Below are 25,996 nucleotides of genomic sequence, written 5' to 3'. Positions count from 1 at the left end.
AATCAGGCCTTGATGCCTCTTATCCTTTACCTCATAACTTCTAAGCACTATCAGCTGAAGAAGGTAAGAAGTAATACCAATTGTAACCCCTACGAGCACTCCAAGACTGTAGTTTAGTTGGATATGACTATTATGTTGTAATAATACAGACATAACTATTATGAAGAAGAGTCTGTCAAGTAAAGGAAACACTTCTAAAGTCTTTTTTGTTGTTGTTGTTTTGTTTTGTAAAGACTTGTTATTTAGTAATAGAGTATTGTAGTCAGGTATACGAACAGTATTGATACTGGCTAATAAATAAATGAAATAAAGGATAACTACTACTAGAAATAATGGCATCAGCTTTCAAGGTGTTGTCATGAAATAGTTTTTATTGTTCCAAAACTGGCATAGAGAAACGCTAGAAGACTCCATGGATTATGAATGATACTAATGTACCCACTTCAAGCCTTGAGCAGCATTCTGTTATTATAATTCAGGATAACCTGAGGAGGACCCTAGTTGAAGGAAAAACAGCTTCTTGTGTGTGTGTGTGTGTGGTTTTAAGGTCACTTTATCTTTGTATCTTGTAAGGTTATTATGTTATAGAAATTCAATTCAAATTTTGTATCTTTGTCCAAGACAGTCTTTTTTTGAACAATGATGTACTAATTCTCCAGCAGAACAGCAGGTAATTCTTAAGTCTGATGATTCTTTACAAGTAACACATAGATATTTCACATAATACACATCCTCAATAGGTCTTCCCTAACTAAAAACAGACAAACAAAAAACCCACACAAAAACAAACAACCACAGAATCACCAACATTGAAAAAGACCTTCAAGGTCATTCAGTCCAACCATCTACATATTACCAATATTTCCCAACAAACCACATTCTTCAGTACAACACCTAAATGTTTCTTGAATGCCTACAGGATGAGGAGATGACTCCACCATCTCCCTTGGTAGCCCATTCTAGTACCTGACCACTTTTTCTAAGAAGTTATTCCTAAAGTTAAACCTGAATCTCCCCTGGTTAAACTTCTTTGTATTCTCCCCAAGTTGTCTACCCCTTCTTCTACAAGAAATAGATTCTCTTTTTCTCCTGGAGCCTCAGGACAAACTCCATGTTTATCTATGTTGGAGTTTGTAAAGTAAGAAAGTAGGAGATAATACAAGAATGGTGGTATAACGGATAGCCAAAGGCTATCTATAGGAGGAACTCACCAATTCTGAGGCCTTCAAACTAGATGGAAAATGCTGAGGCTGATCACCCAAACTCCACAAAAGAGCAATCTCCAAAAAGAGATGCTGTCATTAGGTTACTCTATTTAAATTGGTTAATTAATGGAAACTCGATGACCCACGGTTGGACTCAGTGATCTTTGAGGTCTTTTCCAACATGAGTGATTCTGTGATTCTATGATTTATGGACATGAACATACAGGATGGTGACTTAATGTACACTAATCTAGCTGTACACACAATCATGAATTTGGCTGACTTTATAAGATCCAAAAAGCCAGGCTTAACAGTTAAAAAAAAGAATCAGTTTTCTATCTTTCTAAAAAATGAACCTGAATGAATGTTGTTACTGGAAAGAAATAAATTAACACAATTTCTTAGCACCTCATATCCAGACATTCCAAACTCAGATTAAAATATTAACCATGTGATTTTTTGTTCTGTATTCAAAAAAAATGACAGAGTGAAGGTTTCTTTAAACTATCATCAAAATCTGTTCTGTGAGGTGACCTCAGATAATCTCTCAGTGATGAGCTCCCCAAAACAGGCATTCAGAACAGCTGATACTCTTTCCTGTTTATTCCTCACTCAACCACTCCAGTCACAACTAAATATCATCATTTTTTCCCCTCACTTACGTGATTTTCACTGCTTGAGGTCTAGAAATCTATCAGTAGTAGGTAGGTCAGTATGTTTGGCTAGGAGCATAGGAATAATGTTCTAACACATATTACAGATAGCTCATTATTCATCTTTTGCAGTACCAATCTTGTGATTTTACTGTAATATCCATAAAGTACACAGTTACAGCCCTTAATGGTTCCTGTCAGAGAACATATAAAATCCAATGAAAGCATTATCTCTGTGAATGATAATTAGTAAAAAGAATATGGCACATTTATCATTTCTTACACACCCATTACCTATGATACAACACACAACAAACAGTACCAGCTACAGTATTTGTCAGGATTTCTAAGGAGGTGAAATTCTTACAAGAATGTATGCACTACTTCTATAGTTGGACAAATATGTATCAACATTTTTTGAGTACTTCTGTATACATTTAAACATCACAATGGACTTGAAAAAGGATAGCATTCAATTTATTTTCCTGATATCTTTTGTTTTAAGGCCATATCAAATACAATCCCTTTTCTGGATGCAATGCCATCACAAAATCTGATTAGGCTGTGCTGTAATTCTTGAAAATGATATTGCATAGTATTTCTGGGAATTGAGTCAAATCATTCTAGAATGACTGGTATTAAAATGGCACTTACTAGTATTTCAACACCCACACTAAAATTTTAGCTGTGGCAGCTTCTCAGATTTAAGCACAATTGAGCTAAGATCATGTATAAAGATCACATTTAACAAATTTTGTGCACAGCTTGCACATTTAAATGTGCAATTTAATTTAAAGTACTATTTACACTTGGATCCTTGCTTTTCCTGCATGCTCTGTTTTCAGCAAGTTACTTTTCACACTAATTGAATACTAAATCTGCAAACCTGAGAACAGAAAAAAATTGAATTTTTAAAAAACATTTTTAATAGAATCACCACTTCAATGACAATATTAAAAACACAGAAAAGTTTGCTCTTTGATAATCTCTTTTTCTAAAGTTTGCTTTGATTTGGATTTAAGTGCTATGACATAACCATCAGAATTTGTTATTTCAACAGGTCTATTAAAAAAAAAGAAAAAAATATTATGCCAACAAGTTCTGAAACTGAACCACATTTTAACCACTGGTTAAAGAGCTGCACATTTTTAATGAATTTAAATATATCTTTTTCTTGATTATAAAGAACAGTAGTCAGGTCCTAGTACATCCAGCAATATCTATTAATACATAGTTATTAAAATTGAAGATAAATTTTTCTGTTTTGATTGCTACTTTGACTTTCCTATAAAAATATGATGTAACAAGTTTACGTCCAATGCTATTTTGATCATTTTGAGAAGCACAATGGCATTTTCTCTCATACTTATCGAAAGTAACATGAAAGATTTTCTAAGTGTGTCATTACTCATTCCTAATATCATGTGCAATCTGAAAAATTTCTCTGCTAGAAAAATAAAACAATTTGAATATAAGCTTTTTATTTTTTTTTCTTCACCATTGCATATTTTCATATAAGTGTTAGAAAAACAAACCACATTACTGAATGTGAATCTTTTTCATATGCACTGAACTCCAGCTAATTTAGCGATACAGTCTTACGAAGAGTACAGGATCCAACATGTTCAGTCTCCCAAACTAGTCTTTCTAAACAATGGCATGTAGAAGCATGAATGAAAATAGTAATACCATCTGTTTCTGGAGTTTTTAATGTGTGAGCATCTTTAGTATTGACAGAATTAACATAAACAGTCTTCTGGGAGGAAGCAGGAAGCAGGATATCTCTGTACAAATCATTTTACTTAAGTAATATGGTGCAAATCCTAAAAATGTTTGAGGCAAGGACGAAGGTATCTGAGTCCAGGAGCAGAATTTTCAACTCTCATCTGGAAACCTATTTCTTTTTACATCTACTAAAATAAAAATTAATCTCTTTCATTAGTTTATCTTTGAGGAAGATCTGAACACAGAAGAGCTGAAAACATTAGTTTTGGACTGAATATGGATCGTAATAAGAAGTAACTAGGAATCAGATTCATAAAAAAAAAATACAACAACAAAACTGGAAGTTCTGGATAATGCTCCTCTGATTCTCTTAGTTTATTAAACAGACCAATAAAAGATCAGCGTAAGTGTAATCAGTCCAGCCATTTCAACATATCTGGTTCCTTTCTCACTCTACATATAAAGCTGAGATAGAAAACCCTACAGGAATTCTCAGAAGTTAACATGCACTGCTACTAGCATTACTTGAAGGCGTTTCAATGTTTTGAAATGGGAACTTATGTACAAATTTTACCTTTAATTCAAACAGCCCAAATCAGATTGTGTGAATCAGAAGCAAATTGTAGCTCTGAGCGAAAAACGTATAAACGTGCTTATAAGGAGACAGAAGACTACCTTAGATTAATTCCTTCAGTTGAAATCTGTTTCGATGTGTATTTCTGATACATGGGCACAAGGAGGCACAAGAATCATTTCTAGTACATGACAGTGGAAAGAATCACCATGACTACCCTTTGAAATAGGAATAAGAAAAAAGGCACAACTACATTTTAAGAGTCTCCATGGTCTTCAGTTGAGTTGTTTTTATAAAAAACAGTCAGTCATAATGACTGATGATATATACAAAAAAGGAACCATGGCATATGTTAAATAATTTACCTGCTCTTTTAAACAGCTGCAACATATGAAATTCTATCACATATCAAGTTCCACTATCAAATTTTCTTTTACTTTCCACAAAGCTAAGCTAGAACTCATTTTATACTTTTTAAAAAGACATTTACAACCTTTTCAGATGAACTGTGGGAGACATTTTAGATTTAATTTTTAATTTGATGTATCAGTTCTTGAAATCTTACAAAGAAATGCTCAGTTCTCCAGTGAGCAGAAAACAAACAGATTCTAAAATATGGTTTAAAATATTACTTTTCTAGTTCATGGTAATAAAGCTATTTTCCAAACAAAATCCCCAATTCCAGAAATATATTTATTATGCTGCCAGGTACCAAAACTGAAAATTTAACTTCCTCACATATTTGATGCACATGGAATTCACTGTGGTCGGAATCTGAAGACAAGTGTCTCTCTATTGAAATTTATTGCTAATTGAGTTTGATTTTTCAGTCTGAGTTAATTGATTAACATTAATGGACCCATCTGCTGCACCAATACAAGGAGAACAAAAACAGTAAGAGTAATCACTGTGAGAATAGTTTGAGACACTGGAAACATGATTGTTTGTGGGAGCAATTAACTTTGAGATTGAAGTCTTCACGACAAAAAAACAAACTTGTCTATGTCTACATTTTCTTTATACAATTTAAAACAAATGCATTAATCAACTGCCACTAGAGTTGCGGCTCACAATTGTCAAATCACCGGTAAAGTGATCTTATGAATTTATTTCCCACACACAGATGTGTCTTTTTAATTAACGTTAGGCTTGGTTTGCAACATCTGGCTCACACGAAGAGGGGGCAACACAGAATATTTAGCGCTTCCAAGGTTAATCTCTCTCCAAATTTTTAATTCTCTCTCCCAGCTGCTGTTGTATAGCAGCTTTTCCTTCTTTTAAGCTTTCTCTCTTGCTCATGGCTTACCTCTAGAAGCAGTAGGTCTTTTTTGGAGCCAGCTGGAGCCTACCCTTATCTACATAGGGGCTGTTTCAGGACACTTCTTACAGGAGGCATCTCTTGTAGCCCTACCCACTATCTAAACCTTGCCCTGTACAACCAGCAATATATATTATTTTTGGTTCTTGTTGGCAGCAGTCATACATCTGAAGGTAACAGTGCTTAATTATAGTCCACACATACCACTCAAACACAAGAAATTACACACAGAATGCCTACTTCTGGTTTTTCAGTTCTACTCCACACATGACATGCTGTGACTTACAACAAGATTCCTATACATCTGAATAATACTTTATCAAATAGCCGATAGAAGAAAGCAACTAATAAACTGTTGTGGAACTAAGGGAGAGACTTTTACTTTTAGTTGCAAGAGTTTGTAACCAAAGCACTGAAGAAAGAAGGTGGTAAGTTCTACAGCTTTAAAATTGGATCTGTCTACTACGTAGAATTTGTGGATTGTGTATGATTACTAAATAGATTACTAAAATAGTATTATCAGTAATTGCCTGGAAGGAAGAGTGTACAGCACATCATGCCTTTTAGGAGAACCTTCATCTACTGAAACACTCAGTTTATTTCTTAAGACAACAGATTCAGATGAACAAGATTTGTGGATTGTTCAGGTTCAGATTAAAGGTGTTCTGGAGCCAGACCTGCCAAGGCTGATCAGAAGGTATGCAAGTTATTGCTTTTCCACACTTTTTCAACCTGATGAAAACTGCAGAAAACAGGATAAGCAAAGAATAAAGTGAAGCATACCCCAAAGGGGTTTCTGGCCTTGGCGTTGTCAGAGAATGTGTATAATGCCTGCCAGCAAAAGCAAATTTACCTTCCAACTTGTCACTCTGTTTACATCCTCTACAAAGAAATTGGAGAAGATAGGTACATGAATCGTCAGGAGTGAAACTTGTAGATGTGACACTTGCATAAATTTCATCACTTCTCAGAGAAGGAGAAGTAATTTATTTTTCTCTTTGTTCATTACACAGTATACAATGATGGAGTCTGCATCAGGATGAAGCATCAGGACTTTAGAATGCAGGAATTGCTTCCCTGAAGATCCCTAGCTAGTGATCTATCCAAATGGGACTTCCATATCCCAAGAGATAATTGGTTTTGAGACAGCTAGAGGAACAATCAGTACCTGAAAAAGCAATCCCTGTTCTGGTAAGTGAATGGCTGAAGTCAGAGCTGCAGAACATGAATACTTTTTGAACACACTTGGCACGCTTAAAAAAAATCCATCAAATGCCAAGTTCTCAAATGCCAAGTCCCTTAAGCAGTGACCAAATTACTATGGTTTAAAAAGCTACTATGCTTCAACTAAACCATCACTCAATTGAACCACCATTCTTTTTGTGTTTAGCCTACAACACTTCTGGATCCTATTTCTGCTTTCACTGAATCACACGATCTTAAAATGGCTTAGACTGGACATTAAAGATCATATAGTTCCAATGCCCCTACAGTGGACAGAGTTATCACCCATAAGATCAGGTTGCTCAAGGCTCCATTACAGGACCTTGAATACCTTTGGGGATGGGGCATCCCCAGCTTCTCTGGGCAGCCTGTGCCACCCTATGAATGAAAAATTTCTTCCTAACATCTAACTTAAATATCTCCTCCCAGAGAGTGACAAGCCATTCCCCCTTGTCCTATCTCTATCATACCATACAAAAGGTCAGTCTCCCTCCTGTTTATAGTAGTAGAAAGTTGCAATGAAGTCTCTTCAGAGCCTCCTCTTCTCGAAGTTAAACAAACACACTTCATCAACCTTTCTTCTTAAGAGGTGCCTCAACTCTCATCTAGACACCTTCCACATCTTTATTGAGCTGGGGACTTCGGTTCTGGGTACAGTACTCCAGATAGCAATGGCAGAGTAGAGGGGGACAATCACTCCCTACTCCCTACTACTCCCTATCTTTCTCATGACATAGCCAAACACACTGTTGGCCTTCTGGGCTGCAATTGCATACTGCTGACTCATGTCCAGCTTTCCACCCATCAGGACTTCCAAGTCCTTCTTTGAAGGGCTGCTCACAGTCAATTCTTCTCACAGTCTCTGCACATATCTGGGATTGCTCTTACTCAAGTCTGACTCACTGCTAGTACAGTGGAGGAATTTTGCTTCTCTGACCCTCATCTAGAGGTTCAACGACAACCTAGAGGTTCATCGTGATTCACTCTAACTTTCAAAGATACTTTGATAATACTGTTCGGTAAGGGTACAGGCCTGGCAAGATACAGAGTTGTCAGACAGAAGGAGGAGTTGCTATGTGATTTTGTTTTACCTATGAAAATAGTCTGAACTGGTCACCAGGCCAGGGACCTAGCTGATCCTGAAGGAGTTTTAGCAGCAACTCAATACACATGCAGCATGTACATTGTAGTTACATTTTATATTTGCTGTAACATAAGCAACAAAGTTGTAAAATTTCTTTGCTTAGGCGTGAAATTTAGGTTATTGCTTATTACACAGAAAATAATAATAATTTATATTAAGGACGAACCTGCCAGCTACAAAGAGATTATAAAACGATAAGTCTTACCTAGTGCAGGTTCCACCATTGCGACAGGGATGGTAATCACATATTGGAACATTGCAGTTCTCAACGTTCCTTCCTCCAAGTGCATCATCTATGATGAACAATTCTTTGTTGTTTACTTGAAAATCTCTAATGCATCCTTTATAGCCATGTATTTGCCCAGCACATTCAGGAACCTGTTTGTGAGCAGGAACATTCCCAAGAAACGTTGATCCAAAGGTGATCTGCAGAAATAAGAGAAACATCAGAATAGAATATAGTTTGTGATGTTACTATGAAATAATGGAAAACTAATAACAAGAAATAAAGGACATAGCCATTACTTGAAGATGGCCAAAAACTATGATGTTGGGTTGAAGGATTTTTTAAAATATGTTAATATTTTATTTTTTATTTTACATCATATACATGGACTTTTATGAAAAACTGTGTAGTAGCATATGTTCCACGAAAAACAAATTACAATTTCTAGCCTTATCCACAAAGAACATGGTAAGTTTTTCCTTGTGTTTCCATCATTGTACAACCATGAGTTTTATGATCTTGATTAAGAGCTGGCACAGGAACACCAAGATAAAGGAGTGATATAATCAAGATTTTACATTTCTTGAATGAGTGACAAAAAATGGACCAGGCCACTATACTGAGGACCAGGGAAAATGGAAAGTTTTAGTAAATTCTGGAGTCACAAATGACTAGAACGACTTTGATGCCAAAGAAACACCCACAACTACTTCATACTGGGACTGACCCAGTAATATCAGTGCTTCTGGGCTACTTGATCTAGGAGATAAATCCTTATACATCACTTATAAAAGTTCTTTTAAGTGACTAATTAAGTATGGCTAATTCCACTTATAAACCTGGTGCTTGACTTTCTGGAGTTCTGACACTGGGTTTCAACATGACTAACTTATTTTGCCAAATGTCTGTTAAGAACTGAAAAGACCATATATAAATATAAATATTTATATATTTAAATTTAAAAATCTAAATAAATTTAAATAAATTTAATTTAAAATATTTAAATAAATATATTTATATTTATATATTAAATATAACAACTGTATCATTCTGAGATGCACTTACATGTACAATACAACCAATCCAGAAACTGAGTGAAAGCTAGCCAACTATGAATAAGTCAACAGAATAGCAGATATATCATAGGATGTGTAAAGTGAGGAGATCATTTACACAAGGAGATAACTTGTAGTTAAGGAACCCTCCACTATAATGTCCATACACCAACTGTAAGATTTAGGAGCAAAAGGAGGAAAATACCATATCGATTTGTCTAGATTTCACATATCGATATGACTCTTTGCTCTTCTCATATAGCTTTTATCATTGCTTGAGCAATGCTGCTGACAATCTAAAGTGAAATTTGGAGATACAATGAACACGAATGTCGCCCTTTACAATGCCTTTCATTTAGAAAGAAAATAAGAAAAAAAAAACAAAACCCAAAACTCTACATCTCTTAGAGCACGTATAAAATTAAATCAAATTTTTCATGTGGAAGTAATTCAAAGACATCAGCTCAGTGCTTGTCAAATTCATTTCATGTCACTTGACTCTCTCCCCTATCAAACATAACTATAAACTAGCATAGATTCAGACAAAATTTGTAGGTAGCATTTTCAGACAGACATTTTCTCTCAGTTTGTGAACCTGTTATAAGAATTAAGCAAAGCACTGGACTGGAATGTAAAACGTCTATGAAAAAAAAAAAAAAAGTGTATGTAACACTTCTCTTGCAACATAATCTTTTATTACTGGACTTATTTTACAAAAGCATTGACCTGGGGGCAGATCCAGTGAACCACAGAATAAGTTCACTTGGCTCTGCTCAGTTTCTCGCATCAATGGTTTTTATCATAATATGTTAGATGTTCAAACTCACACTAGTACACCATAATACACATTTCTTTCTGTAAAGGTCCTGCTCTGAGTTAAACAGACAAAACCAGAATCTATTTTAAGGAAGCACACAGGAAGAATTTCTGTAAATCTTGTTAATAACCTAATAGACCTAGCATAACATTATAGTAACTTTATGGTAACATTCTTAATGTTTCCATGTTAATTATAAGAGACTGGGAAATGTTTTTACACTAAAAGAGGTGAGAATTCGGTTAGATTTAAGGAGCAAGTTTTTTACTCAGAGGGCGGTAAGGCACAGGCACAGGCTGCCCAGAGAAGCTGTGGATGTCCCATCCCTGGAAGCATTCCAGGCCAGGTTAGATGGGGCTTGGACAGTCTGAGCAGAGAGGTTAGAACTAGGTGACCTTTTATGTCCCTTCTAACCTGAGACATTCTATGATTTTGTGGTTATGCTTAACTTTTCTAACACTAATATGTAAATGGCCCTTCCTCCTTTGGAGCCTGACTGGTAATGAGAATCAACTAACATTAAGGGGAAGAAATTCCTTAGTCGTCTTAAAGATAATATTTTTCTTTCATTGCTTGTATGCCACTGAAGAAAACAGGGGTTTAGGGAGTTTGGAAGCATTCATGTAAAGCATAACAGTTTTTCATAAGAATCCAACATTCATCCTTGTAAGAATGTATCTTAATTACGTGTATTTTGGTCCCATGAAATATCTTAGTGGTTATAGTACATTAATTGCACCCAGAAAGAACATCTTCTGTACTGCTTTTTTTCTGAGGGAATTAAGTTATTTTGGTCCAAGACTGCTCTGGACCAAAATATTGGACAAATATGAACTGTGCTAAGACCAGAACATCCACTTCCAAAATCCATATGAACTGAAACACAACTTTGGATTCACACAGAAAGAATCAGAAAAGAGTTGTGGACAAGATACATTTCTTGATTAGGGGCAGAAAGATTCTTCTGTATCATCTTGATGCATGGTATCAAAGATAACAGCGGCCTGTAAGTTTTTCTTTTAGTGAGGTATCGTTTACTTCTTTACATGTGGTGCTTTACGTGTGATTTAGCAGAGGGATGTTAGAGTTAGGGTACTATGGTTAGGCTGTGGTTGGACTTGATGATCTTCAAGGTCTTTTCCAACCTGGCTAATTCTATGATTCTATGACCATGCACTGACAGGTCCTTTCCACAGATTCTCTACATAGAAGCTGTAAACAATGTTAGATTCATATTCTGTGAGTTATGGGCCCTAGACATAAAGGGGGAGACAAGCATCATTCCCCTTCTTCAGAACATCAGGTTGGTCACCTAGAAAATACGAACAGAGAAATAATTTGGGCAATAATGATATCTAACTCAATTCTATCAGACTGAGCAAACACCCAGATAACGACTAAGAAGAATCAGAGAAGAAATTCTATTTCTGACAGCACATGCCAGGCAATGTACATAATAATTAGTCTATCTACGGTTAATTGTCCTGTATTCTGGTGAACAAACTTAGTGAATGTTCAATCTCAGTTCAAATTCTCAAGTACAAAACAACGTAAAACATACTATGCAGGAATCTTCTGATACTTGAACACAGAACAAAGAAAGGTGACAAAGTGGAGACAAAGCAAAACAGAAAAACCCATGATATAGGAAAGCTGGCATATGGCAGATTTAGGGTGGCCAGTTTCAAAATAGAGAGAATCATGTTTACAGTACTGTTCAGAAGGTTCTGACTTCAAGTTAAGTCAGTGACGATACATAACTGTCTATCCCTAGACAGAGCAGATCGCAAATAAAAAATAACAAGAATTACTGTTGAACTGTGTCTTAATTGTCCCTAACAACACTGTGGCTTAATACACTGACACTGCAGCTACTTTATTTTTCCTCTTGAAGTATCAGCATCCTTTTCATGGACATTAAGCAGCTGAAATAGATGTTTCAGAGTCAGGTAAGCTGAAGAAATCATTGGAAATATTGTGGATGTTTTCTGTGAAATGACATGTTAAAGAAAATATAATGATATCTGCGTGTTCAAAGCAAGCAGCTGCTTTTTTTTTTTTATGCTTTTCAGACTCACCTGAGATGCCTGATATGAGAAATGGAGTCTGTGTTGTACAGGAGGATTTCTGTCTGCAGCCATTTCAATCATGCAGTAACCTTCAGGACTGCTAACAGGCAACATATAGCTAGAAGGAAACAGAGAATCTCATTACTGTTTATGCTACTGACAGAGGAGTATTCAAACCTCACACAGCACAGGCAAGGTGAAAAAGATGCTTCTACCTCATGATAGATGACAGTTTTTTGGACAATAATAACTCTAGTTTCATGCTTACATTAATTATTGAAGAAAAAAAAGATGTAAGTTTCTTCTTTTAATGTCTTTCTTCTATTTGCTTTCCTACTACTCCTGACGCTAGTGTTTGAAATGTACACAGAGACAAAGAAGAAAGAGATCTTTACATGTGTAAGTGGGTACTGATAAATGTTAAGTGCTAACTGTAGCTGACATGTGCTCTCCTAAGTGTATAGGACTATTGGACAAATATCTTTGATGCTGAATGATGCTGAACTCCCTTGGTGGAAATTTCCTTTTCCTGCTCTACAGGGGAAACAGACATGGAGTAAGAAATGAAAGGCTGCAAAACTCTTAGTAGCAAGATTATATAGTGATATCGTTATCGCTACTTGAGAAGCGTGCTCTTCATGTAAACTCTGGTACTGCGCTTCACAAATAAAGAATATAATGCTAAGGGAAATTTTTAAACTAACCACTAGAGAACATTCAGTCAGACTCCAAGGACTCTAGGTTTTTTCTATGATGACGTATAATAAAATGTTGTAATGAAATTAAATCCAACAAGATGGTTTTCAAATATGTCTTTTTTAAATATATTTTTTGAATATTTCAAAAGGAAATTTTGGTGAATATTAGCGAAGCAGTAGCAGAATAGGAGAATATTGGTTGATAGGTTCTTTAAAACGAAGCTTTGATAATCCTGGAGAGGTGCTTCCCACTTATACACCCAGTTTGAATTTTCAAATACTTTGAAAAGAAAATGTGATAGGCCTCCTTTTGGGAAGCATGATAGGGTTTACTGAGTATGTGCACAACAGGACATCAAACTCTGCTCAGTCCTATCTACACAATTAGGTTTCATGAGTAATGCCCTTAGCAAGAAAAATGCTGTTTTCTTAACAAATTTTGTAAAAGATCTGGAAAAAATAAATAAATATATATTATATATATTTAGTTGGACTGCCAAATTATCCATGATTTTAGCTGGGCAAGGACAATGGCAGGAATCCAATAAACTCTTTTGTGTTTGTGCAAATGAACTGTCATGTCAGGTCACAAATATATGAAGCAGTTAATATATTTTAACACCCATTCTGTCTTGAACATTGCAAGTATATATTACTACTCCTAGAATGGCATACTTCAGCACTGCCAAAGATAAATTTACCCAAATAAATGAGTAAATTTACATGTGGATGAACCACATCAAAACCTACAATGCTCTTGTATGCTGATGTTTTCACAAATCACCACCCATTTTTCTGCTGATTATCTCATGTTTTGCCTTTAGTTTTGCTTTTCTACTTGTGTCTACAGTTTTATTATTCTATCATCCTATGTGCAAATTCAGCATCTAGAGTCTCAGCTCTGAAGTTACTGGGAACACTGTGTTAACATAAGTGGATTTAGCATTAGGCCTCTAATGAATGTGAGTACATTACTAACATTTAACTGTAGTGACATCTGAATGAGCAGATAAAAACAGTGCATGTTCTAACACAAGCCACATAGGCAGTATGTCTATATCAGCAGGTGATGCATCTATATTAATAAATTCTGATTTTCCAATGGCTATATTGCTCTAGTTCCAGAGTTACTTCAGACAGTGCTAACTCACTGACTCTTCTCTGCACTATGTTGCATAGACTTGAAACATACCACATTATTTCACCTTTCTAAGTAGGCAGAACTTTTTATACATCATTGCTCTTAGAACTGTTTAGAAGACTGTGATATTTGAGTGGCATAATCACATATTCAGATGTGACCCTGACTCCTAGACTATTCAAATGAGTTCAAAAAATACTTAACATTTTTCTTTAATTTTAGATTAAAAATTACCAAGTGTATTTTAATAAGTATGTCTTATAAGTGTCTTTGAAGATAAATTACTTCTTATGTAATACAAAGTCATCATAACATTTCATTTTGAACATATGGACCCAGAAGCAATGTCTGATGTTCTGAACATCAGCTAATTCTCACAATTTCAAAAAACTCACATTTTGTAATGTGAGTTTAGTAAACAGAAGATTCTCCTCAATAAGTAATTGGGCATATTGAGAAGTTCTTTAGCAATTTTTTTTCTTTTAAATACTCAGAATAAGGACAAGTTTGAAGAAATTACTGCTATGTACTCTAATTTCCAGCCAATTATTGATATATAAAAAATACCTTGAATTTAATTTCTTGCTCCCATTAATATTTCTATTTCTGGGGATTCTCCCACAGTGTATAGAGGTAATTTCTCTAGTAAAAAGTAATTTAGCTCATTTACCATTCTTGTGGGGAAAACAAACTCATAAACTTTCCTTGATACTTATCAGTCAAAGCAGATTTTTGAGCACAGACCGAATATGCTCATGGCAATGCATTCCCTTTGCTTATGCCTCATGCCTGCTTTTCAAGAAGTTGTCTAAAGTCTGCATATAAATCAATTCAAAGTCTAACCCTACAAATCACATTTTATAATAGTCCAGCATACAGAGCACAAAGGCTTACATGGTGTAGTCATGTTCATAAACTGGAATGTTTTTCTGATGGGAAAGAAAACAACACTATGGTCTATGTCACTTTGATCCTCTTCAAGCAATTAGCCTACTAAGCTGAACTGAGCACTGTAAATTATCACTGTGAATGTCTTATTCACATATTCCCACTGATTTGAGTACATAATTTCTTTTGTTTTGATTCTTTGCTAAGGAAAATAAAAAAGTACAAAAATAACAATTGGTATAATAATCTTTGTAGATTATTCAGTGCTAAAATGTTCTTCATGTAGATAATCACAGGAATCTTAAATTCACATAAACGTTAACGCACTAAGACAGTCATCCTTATTCAGGCATACTTGAGCCTTTCAAGAAACGTCAGAAAAAAAAAAAAAGAAATAATAAATTACAAAGGCAAAAACAATACCTACAAGCATCATCTATTACACAGTGATTTTGAAGATCAGGCCTCCATTTCACAAAGGACATAAAGCTTTTTCCTTTTTTTTTTTTTCTTTTTCTTTTTTTGTTTAAGATGTGGCAATGAAAGCTTGAAGAAAAGAACCGATTAGTCTGATGTCAGCCAGCAGATTAGTGACTGAGCTGTGAAAATAAACCACAGGCTACAAGCAGCAATCCATTGTCCTGTATTTTGGAGTACACGTTAGGAATGCTGCCACTACTACCTTCAGCCTTTGCTCCTTTCTCTGCTAGAATTTCCAGGCAAATAATACATTAAATTTCTATCTGTTTTATGTCACAGAAATGGAAAATTGTCATTTCAAATGTGAGAAAAATGAATATTTTTCATGCTTACATTACCACAAAATTAGAACTGTTTGAGTTTGCTAGATTACTCAAATATGCTTAGAATAGCTTTTGAAAAGAGATGGAGCATGGAAAATTTAAGCCCAAAAGACAGCCTTCTGAGAAAGTTATGAAAATAGTGAAAAATGGCAATTAAACCAGAAACACTGTCTCCATCTTTACCACAGCATTTGAAATCATAAAACGCTAAAATACAGACATATGTAAGACATAATTATTCTAGTTAAAAAAAAAAAGAAAAAAGAGAAAAAAAAAAGTACTTGAAATGTTCTGCAGAAAAATGACCAGACATAAAATGTCACTTGAGCTAGTCTTACAACTTGATAAAATTTCTCTTATAATCCTAGATTAAATCCATTCTAATCTTGCAACTGGATAAACACAGCTGTATTATTACACACATCTCCTACAAAAATAAAATCCATTATTCACATTAGGAAAGATAAAACTGAAATGATGATTTATTCCCTTGACATTTTTTCCTCATTTTTCTAATTAACCTCCTATTATGAAACGCTGACTTCACATTAACAACACCTGAGATGAAAATGGCTAATCACTGACATCTTTACATTTTGAAGAATTTGTAGTTCACTTGTGCTTTTTCACTTGTTTAGATGCTGAAGGCATTTCAGTCCATCTGCCTCACATCTCAGTGGCATATTTCAGTTGCATTCAAAGCCAGCATATTTTTACCTCTAGAGATAGTGACAGAATAGAATGCAATATGATTCCTACTGCAGGATTATTTTATCAGGCACCAAAATTAGTCTGATTCATGCACATCACACTTGTAATGATATAAAAAGGTTTCATGAAGCAGAAGAGAACTGTGTGTGTGGGGAACAGGTATGGGAAATGGCTTTTCAAGGAGGGTGTATGGGAACGATAAATAGAGTATTTCTCATAGCAAGCTAAGTCTGGAGCCATGTGGAGCTGAACCTTTTCTTGTTAATGCTAATGTTCTTGTTAATGCCAAGGTATCTTTTTTTCAACAGACTTGAAATAAGGATAGGTTCAGCCTTCTTTTCTTCACTTGTCTTAAAATAACATGATTTTTTCTTTGCTGCTATGGATTTTAAGTAATCTCTCGTTAAGAACAAGAATTAACAAAGGATTTACTTCAGGGGCTATTTCTTTACAAAAGTCTCATTGACTTCAACAGATGCAAAGCAGAAGTTATATACAGTGATTAATGCCACTACTAGCTACATCTTTATTAAAAATATGAATGGACACTGAATTTCTAACAAAGTGCAATGTTTATGTAACGTCTGTACCTATGACTGAATTGTGCATAGTAAGTGTGAAATTAATTCACATTGGAAATGGCATTAAAACAAATCTTTTTGAACTAGCAAAGATTGAGGTACTTTTAAACCTAGCGTCACTTGCAAAATCTTGATCAAGCAATGGTTTTGGCTCATCAGCTACCTCTCCACACAAGGAACATACTCTTTTTCCTTCAAGCTGATCACCAGGTGGCACTAAAGGAGCACAGCAGAAAGTACGATCACAAAATTCATACTGACGTCTGGTCTAATCATCGGAAAGACTGGCTTAAGCCCTAATTGATAGCATGATTGCTTCAGCTTCCAGCTTATATCAAGGGAAACACTGTAAAGAGTCTTAAACTGATTACATATTTGACAATATCGATGAGAATAGGTCCAGAGAGTGGAACTTCTGGAATACTTTAAATTGCATCCATGCATTACAGTTATCTAATGTAATCATCTAAAAATGGTGCATCCATGGTCATGTAAACAAACTTAGGAAAATTTAGTTTAGAGCAGTTATGTTCTCTGTATAGTGTTGCAGGTGCAGCCACATTTCCAACAGTCTAAGGACAGACATAGCAAAATTAAAAGGTCAGATCAGTAGGTACAGAAAAATGGGGCATTATAAAGAGAATTGACCTTTGACTTTATGCAAGCTAAAGTTTATAGGAAGAATTTTTCCAAATGAATATCTCACATTGCTAAAAGACCGCGGTTTTGGGTCTCTTGAAAAATTATTACAAAACAATACTACTACTACCCTTTTTATAATGTCATTATTGGAAGATTACATTTAGAATCATTTGCTATTTTTTTCCTCCAAGCTGACATACACTAACTGAAATTAATAACAGATCATAGGGGAAAGAAAAAAATCCCTACAAAAAAACCAACCAAACAAAAAACAAACAAAAAAAAACAAACAAAAACACAAAATACCCCAAACTCTTCACTGCAAAAGTGTTGATATTAAAGAGACAATATAAAATTACTCCTGCAAAACACTGAAACAGCAGCTTCATTTACACCCTTGATTAACCAGAGCAGTTGTCAAGGGAACATCTAACCAGCTGTCAAGCAATACAGGAGATTTTTCAAGAACAGTGATTTTACTTTTGACTGAGCACATTCAGTTCACAAGTGTGAAAATGTGTACTGTCTTACAGTTTTAATAACCTCCTGGCACTTCTTTCCAAAACTGGAAAAAATTTATTTATCCTTAAAAATCTTTTTGTTATTAATAACAAAAATTAACTTCAGCATGCTGCTTCCATGGAAATGTTCACGTTTCTTTACCCTCTTCAATTTCAACAAGGTCGAATTTTTGTATTTTCTGCCACTTCCAATTAGAACACTAACAAGTAATAATTATAGAAATGAACACTTTATTTATTTTCTGTCTGACATTTTATCTGAAATCTATGAAATGTCTACTGTAACGTCCAGACATTCAACACCAAATTTCAGGTTCTCTAGTTGTTATGAAGTGACCTGGCTGTAAAAGCATACCAGTAGCAGAGAAAGAGAGATGAGGCAAAGGAGCAGACAAAAGCACAGAAGAGGGGAAAAAAAAACAAATGACTTTGACCCCTAATAGTGTCTTGCAGTACTAGTAATCTCCTGATGCCCTTTTTTAAAAGAAAAAGGCATTGGTGGGGGCGGAGGGGACACACTCAACTACTGGAATGTGTGATTTGTCAGAGGTCTGGGTTTAGGAGAGAAAAGAAATCCAAGCTCTGAAAAGGCTTTTCTGATGGGGCGAAAAATGCAAGTTTTGCTGATTGTCTGAGTGTTTTCTTAATTGGTATTTGCATAGGATTCAAGAGTTATTCTTCATTAGGTGTAGTAAAATTAACAGTCTTTGGCAGCGTTACAACAAACATTACATTTTCTATTAGGCTGACACATTCCTCATATTCTTACATTGAAGGCAACAGCCCTTCTCTTAGAAATGCTTAAAAATAAGTTCTACAATTTGTACATAAGTTATTCCCTTATTCTTTTATTGGTTTACTTAGAAAAATACATGAAGGTAGAGAAACGTCAGAAAAGGAGAAAGGTTTTAAGGACAGCATACATTAAAATGGACATCGTAATACATGTAAATACTTCTGGGGCCCTCGCCTGTCTTATGATTATAAGCAGTTGAACTGATTTACTGCCAGTAACAGGAGTACTGTAGCTAGGATACAAATGATACCACTTTTCTATCAGTATGTGTCTTACATTGCTTGGTGTGTTTGTATTGCAGAGAGGGTCCTGCAAAGTGTCCTCTAGATCCCTACAGGGTCCATTTTGATGCAAAAGGAAAGAGGTCTCTGCAATTGGTCATATTTCAAAATGAGCTCAAGTTTTTTTTCTTCCCCCCCCCACAGTTTCTTATAAATCTAGGCTGAAGGCAAAATACTAAGTGCTCCATACTGTATTTTTGCAAAACACTATAAATTGTTTTCTATGAAGAAAAGATCATCAAAGCAAGACTGAAAACTGACCTTTTAAAGCATCAATCTAACAGCATAATAAATGACTCTGAAATTCTTCCTAACACTCCATTTTCTCTTTCTTCATTGTGGTTGCAAGTGATAAAATAAAACAAACAAACAAACAAAAACCGGAACTCCCTAGTTGTTGTTTGATTACAGAAACACAGAAATATCAGGCTTAGATACCACTTTCAATACTAATTTCCTTTTAAATAACATGTTTCTTATTAGCATTTGGCTTTAGATTTATTGACAGGGTTGTTTTATCCAAAGAACACATGATTTTCTGCCAGACTTTCAGATTTATCTTTGTGAAATAACAAGCATTTTAGATGTCAGTTCAAAATATATGAAGAAGTTTGAACCAGAATTCATACGTGGTACTTAGTCTTCATTTATATCCGAACAGAATAATTTTCACAGTAATATTATATTTTTGTACCAAATACACTTATTTTTCCCAACCATTTTTTCATATAGATCTTTAAAAAACATCTTTAAAACTACATTTTGGAAGGAGAAAAGCAGCAAGAAAAAGTCTTACAGATCTTCCCCGTATGTCTTTACATATCCAATTTCACAGAATTATCAAGGTTGGAAAAGACCTAGAAGATCATCTAGTCCAACCATTACCAATACTTCCTGGCTAAATCATATTCCTCAGTGCCACCTCCAAGCGTTTCTTGAGCACTCCCATGGTCGGTGACTCCACCACCTCCCTGGGCAGTGCATTCCAATGCCTGACTACTCTTTCCGAAAAGTAATACTTCCTTTCTTAACAAAAGGCTTTTGGTATTAATAAAACTGGTGATATGTTATTGCATTAAAACTTTCTTACCAACATTTTATACACTGTCCTATAAAGATAATATTAAGTCCAGAGTTTAACCTTAAAAAGTTACTATTTGCCTTTTATTTCTTAGTGGACCTTCAGCTAACATAATTTGCTGTATATTGGAATATAGCATTTGTCAAAATTCCAACTTTTAAACAGCCATCACAGTACTTGCTGGGGCTCCTGAGAACATGCCAAATTCTAATAAAGTGTAATGAATATCAACGGACTTACATTAACATGTGGGAGAAAAAATTGCCAGCTTTTCCTCAGTTCTGATTAATCCAGGAAGAGTAAGAGCATCCTTACATGGCTCTCATTAAAATTGCTGAGCTTTCTCCTATCACACATATATTAATCTATAAGGAAAGCTGTATTCAGAAGAGAACATTATTTAGGACTTGGCTTTGCTCTACCAGCAGGCTATGAGAATATATTTGAGATGCTATCAAAGTGAACTTGCTAGATTTCAAATCCATTTACTACACACATGCTCAATACTGTGGTATCCAGTTTTCGTGTAGGATCATCAGCCTGTCTGACACCAAAGTTCTGCTATTACTTTTTGGACAGTATATAATATAATTATATGGATAATAATTATAATAAAAATGTACTCTACAGAGTATTTTGAAAGTTCCTATGACTACTGAAATTAGCTGAAAACAGTTCCATAATAAAGATCTTTAAGAGTAGACAAGCTGAAAATAGAACAACGTCAGAAAAAAAAGTAAGCATAATAATGGAATGTATAAATAGGTATATAGACAGCAGACATATAAACATTGCTCTGCTTTCTTCCAGCACAAGAATAATGAACGATGTCATAATTCTTAATAGCCCACTTTATCAATCAGCAGGAGTTTTGCTCAATCTATCAGTTTTCACTAGTCTCTGATTCTTTGCTTCCTTGCTATCATCAATATATTTGGTATCTACATTCTCTCATTTTTACTGTTGCTGATACATAAGGCATGCTAATAGCCTTGAAATTAAATTGAAATATACATGAGCTAGGAGAGCAAGATTAGAAGAAAGCATCTAGAGCCAATGAGCACTTGAAAAAGTGACCTGAAAGAAAAGTTTAAATTAAGGTTTCATCAGATCCTAGATACATTCTTTTGTTATTCTTTCAGTGGATAATTAACACTGCTAATACTAACCATAGATCACTTAGGCAAAATTGAAAGTGCTGAAGAAGAGAAGATAAATCATATTCACAATATAATCTCCAAGCACATACAGGGTTGTTACAAACAAGAAATAAATAATATGTAGTCTTCATGACAGGCACTAGAAAAAAAAATCTTTCAGAATGGATATTGAAGTAGATTGCACAGACTCCTTCACTGGAGTTTTTTAAGTAAAGGTTGGACAAACATCTGTGAGTAATGACATAAGTATATCATTTGCAGGTATGGGAGAATATGGAGTAAGCATGTTCTGCTAAGGTAGTGGTATTCAGTAGATGATGATCTAATATATGGAGTATAAATACACTTTATCATGCATAATTTTGTTTATCTTGCATAGGAGATGTAATTTCTTTATTAAATGCCTGAATTTCATAAAGTTTTCAAGTTTTTCACATATTACACAGAAAATAAAGCAATTTCTGTTTGTGTACAGGCAAATCACTAGCCAAAAATGGTCACATCTACTTTAGGTGAAACTGGTACTGTTTGTGTTAGATTCTACTTAGCTTACTTTATTCCTCAATTGTGCCAGCTCTGTCAACCTAAGAGTCAAATATATAATTCTTCAGAAGATTGACAGATGGGATTCTTTCTATTGGATGTAGATGCATGCAACAGAGAAATGGGAAACTAAGAATAGGGAAGTGTACATTCTGCTTTTAGTCACATCTTTGCACTCCACTGATTTCATAGGTACTGCACTGAAATAAGCTTAATACATCACTAGACCATGACAACACTGATATGCTGTGACATCTCCATTTCACACATGCAAAAATAGGATTAGCAAAACAATACTGGAAAAATAAGCATTGATATTTACAAAGGGTTTTAAAGCTGCAACAAAATTTAATTGTGATTCTCATCATTATTACATCAGTTATTGTTATCATTATTCATGTTCATGGCAGTACTACAAGAGTAGACTGTTGATTCTATCAGTAGGCAACAACTCTTAGGAATACCAGATGTTTGATTCTGAGGTTCAGAGCAACCTAATTTTACTTACAAAGATGGAGAGTTTTTACTACACTTGTGCTTATGCATGACTGTTCTCTGTTGGATCAGAATAGGCTTCTTTGTGTATTTTTTTTCTGTTAGATATATTCATTGGCCTGCTAGATTTTACTGCTAATAAAAATTGTGCATTTTAACCCAGAAATCCACCATTGAGACTGAAGACTGTTTACTTTCTCCTCTTTATGATAACACTGCTTCATATTCATGTACCAGCTGAGAATTTACTTCACCTGAACATGGCTGTTTTGATTTACATTAAGGCTACTTTATATACTAAAAGAAAAGGTCTTTTATTTACTCCTTGGAACTCCAGAGATTAATATTCCTTGAGGAAAGTGCCTTCAGTTCTTTGTATAGCTTATTCTTACCCTCTATTATAGTTTCTCTCATTCATCAAATTGCATTCAAGCTTATTTTATTGTTGTTGTTGTTGTTTTTGTTTTTGTTTTTAATACTATGTAACTGCAGAAAGAAAAGCTTTTTTCTTCCTCCACTCCCTTTATGTAATCTCGGCATAAGTAACACCTAAGAAAAAGTGAGGAAAATGAGGGAAATTAAAACTACAGTCTTCACTGAAAGAAAAGAGGGAAACCCTTTAAATGAAGAGTCGTTACCAAATAGTTTTAACCAGCACTTCCCTTAAATGCAGATGAAAACATTTAAGTAAACTAAATGGCAAAGAAGGTCTATAACACCAATCTATTATCTCAAGCTATATGCTTCCCCTGAGGAAATCAAATTAGGTGTATCTGTTAATTTAGAAAAGGCTAGAATAGTAATCAAAGAAAGAACACCTTACACTGAGAAAGGGTGAATTAGGGACTTCCACTGAATGAACAAACTGAAACCTATAAACAATTGCACTGAGTAGCTGAACTCTAACTTTACAAGAATACTCTTCACAAAAGTACAAGACTTTACCAAGCCACAGAACTTTTATTCTAGACAGAAACATAATTCCATTAGCAGCCACACTGTTCTCTTTATCTACAGTATCAAATGTAGTAGCAGTGATTTTGATCAGACTGAAAAAAGGGGGTTGGATGATGTTCCTATTTTAAAAACTGGCAAGATTCATATTAACATCATTAAAAGCAGACTATAACTCTATGCAAGAATCAGCCTCTACTATTTCCCAGTGAGCAAATTAACATTTTCTAAGTCTAGTAAAATATAAAAGAGAACACTTTGTAAAACCGGAAATTTCAAAATATACTTTCCTTCTACATTCTTGCATAGCAATGTGATATCATGTCTAAACATTCTTTGTTAAATCAGTTGAATCTTATGCATACGAAAGCCCTGGTGAAAATAAAAATAAATAAGAAATCAGTGCATAGATTTATAAAAGTAATGGTCTAAGTGAAACAGCTATAGACATAAAGTGAAAGGAAAAGACATGTCTACATATATTTTGGACAACCAGTGTTTTACTTACAATGATTGTAATAACAATTTGCCTACAGTGGTAAGAATTTCTGTATATACATAAATTGCACTTGTAAGAGAATAAATGAATAAGGAACACATGAAAAATATATTTTGAGTTGTTCCATTCAAAACAACAATGAAAAAGGTAAACTCAAATAAATGTTGAGTATTGAATTATCTTAACACTTGGCCAACAAAATGCCTTAATGAAGCATGGAGAAGCACTCACAAAGAGACAAGCTAGGTAATCTCTTACCAGCTATGTCTTTCTCCCCTCCTCTCAAGAGGGCTTTCACTTCCAGCAGCACAGTGATACTGTTTGGGTTAGAAGATTAGCACCAGAATGTAGGAATGATTGTGTGAGACATCTCAAGATATAGACTTTAACTTAGGAAGTGGATCTTAGATCTGATCCTATGAATGAAAATTAGCAAGATGACATGAATTAAGGTGCTCAATACAATGGTGTACAGATAACAATATAATACTACAATGACCTCCAATTGAGAAACTCCTATTTCTTACCTATTACAGACAGAAGAAATACAATAATGAATGACATTTATCACTTCCATCAGGCAGCACTAATTATTTTTCCTCTATTTAGCCTGATGGCTTAGAATGAACTGCTACACCCCAATCTAAATTGGGAAAAAATATAGAAAAATAGGTTAAGCAATGTGGTTAATGAAAAATCTACTATTTAACTTGAATACCAAGGGAAGGAACAATTTATATAGTACACTGATAACACAGGGGAGACTGCTAAGAATAAAATCCTTCTTATGCCAACTACTGCAAACCTTGAATTCAAGGCTGCTATCTTTACCAGTACTCACAGTCAAGAGGTTTCCTGCTGGTATTTCAGTTCTGTGCATTTAAGTATTTATTTATTTATTAAAAAAAAAAAAAAAGAAAGAAAAAAAAAAAAAAAAAAAGAAGATTCTTTCAATATTGATTTGGTTTCAGAGTCTTTAAGGCTTATCTTTTCTAGTCCTTTGTAACCCTGAGTCTTCAGTTCTCAGAGATGCCCTCACAATGCCTAAATTCAAACTTAGGTAATCTTTATGCAACTGCTTCTCATAGTGAGATTCAGATAGCCTATTCTCAGGCTTTTTTTCACCTGTTATTAGGTGAATTGCATTAAAATCATCTGGAAAAAATGATAAGAGAATGTGAGTCTGGACAGCTTCTTAGAATAGGATATGGACATCTCCACTGCACTGCTTAACATGGAATATGTCTATTTTAGTCAAACTTAAACTAAGTTATTGATAAAACGTGTTCTCCCTACAATGAGAATTATCACTAACATTTTATTTATGATGAACATTACTTTGTACACTGTCATAAACAAAGGGCCAAAAGTATAGCAGTGTGTACTGCAGAGAGAGAATGCACTATTTCTGGCCCACATGAAACTGGGAATGAATAATTTATCTCTCTTAATAAGTTGTAGCAACAGTTAAAGGAGTAATCTCTGTGTCTCCAGTCTTTACCTACAATTCTTCTCCTGTTTTGACATCATTAGTAAGAGAGACGATGAGTCCTTGTCATCATAATCCCTTCAGGCTCTTTTCAACACAACTAAAGAGTAACTCTGATTTTAGATAACAAATGAGAGGTAACAGTGCTACTAAAAGTGCCAGGCACATTACAAATCTAATTTCACAAAGCATGAGCAACCCACCTCAGGTCAATAATACAAGACAGAAATGTTAAATGGCACACATGCTTACCAGACTGAAGATTTATTGATTTGTGAAGTCTAACTACCAGGCACTGTAATCAGCTGCTTGCATTTTTTAAAAACTGTTTCTTGACTTATTTGAACAAAGGAACAGAATGGAGCAGATCTTTGCTTTCAGAATATGTACGTAAGCACAGAATAACACAGAACATTTAAGCTTATTGTCATCTAAATTGGACAAAAGGGTTCACATACCTTTGACTGCATCGGAGTAGCTATTCTGTTGCTGCCTGCTTATGACAGTATGCATGCTGTGTGAAAAAGTATGGGCTTTAGAAGTACTATGCTAAAGAAAATAATATTCTCACAATATTTTAATGTATGCCTTGCCCTTGAAGTTGTTTAAATTACACAATCCAATATAAGCAGATGAGAATATTTCTCTAAGACACAGACTGCTTTATGGTGACATGTTTATATACATTCTAGCTGCAATTTTC

The 25,996-nt window shown here is 34.6% G+C and overlaps 1 protein-coding gene across 2 annotated transcripts in view; it reads right to left on the bottom strand.

The window, feature by feature from the left end:
* EYS (EGF-like photoreceptor maintenance factor) overlaps nt 1-25,996 on the bottom strand; it is a 779,301-nt gene that overhangs the window by 82,732 nt on the left and 670,573 nt on the right. For both annotated transcript variants that reach the window (XM_085543820.1, XM_085543821.1), the window contains 2 exons: nt 12,020-12,128; nt 8,049-8,269 (listed from right to left, as the gene is read on the bottom strand). In XM_085543820.1, the coding sequence (XP_085399946.1) occupies nt 8,049-8,269; nt 12,020-12,128 (330 nt within the window). The remainder of the gene's footprint in view (nt 1-8,048; nt 8,270-12,019; nt 12,129-25,996) is intronic.

The sequence above is a fragment of the Coturnix japonica genome, chromosome 3 (genome assembly GCF_054131305.1).
Source record: "Coturnix japonica strain WE chromosome 3, WE-NBRP24, whole genome shotgun sequence".
NCBI classification, from domain to species: domain Eukaryota; kingdom Metazoa; phylum Chordata; class Aves; order Galliformes; family Phasianidae; genus Coturnix; species Coturnix japonica.
The sequence above is the reverse complement of the archived record's forward strand: the minus strand, read 5'-3'. Positions and strand labels throughout refer to the sequence as shown.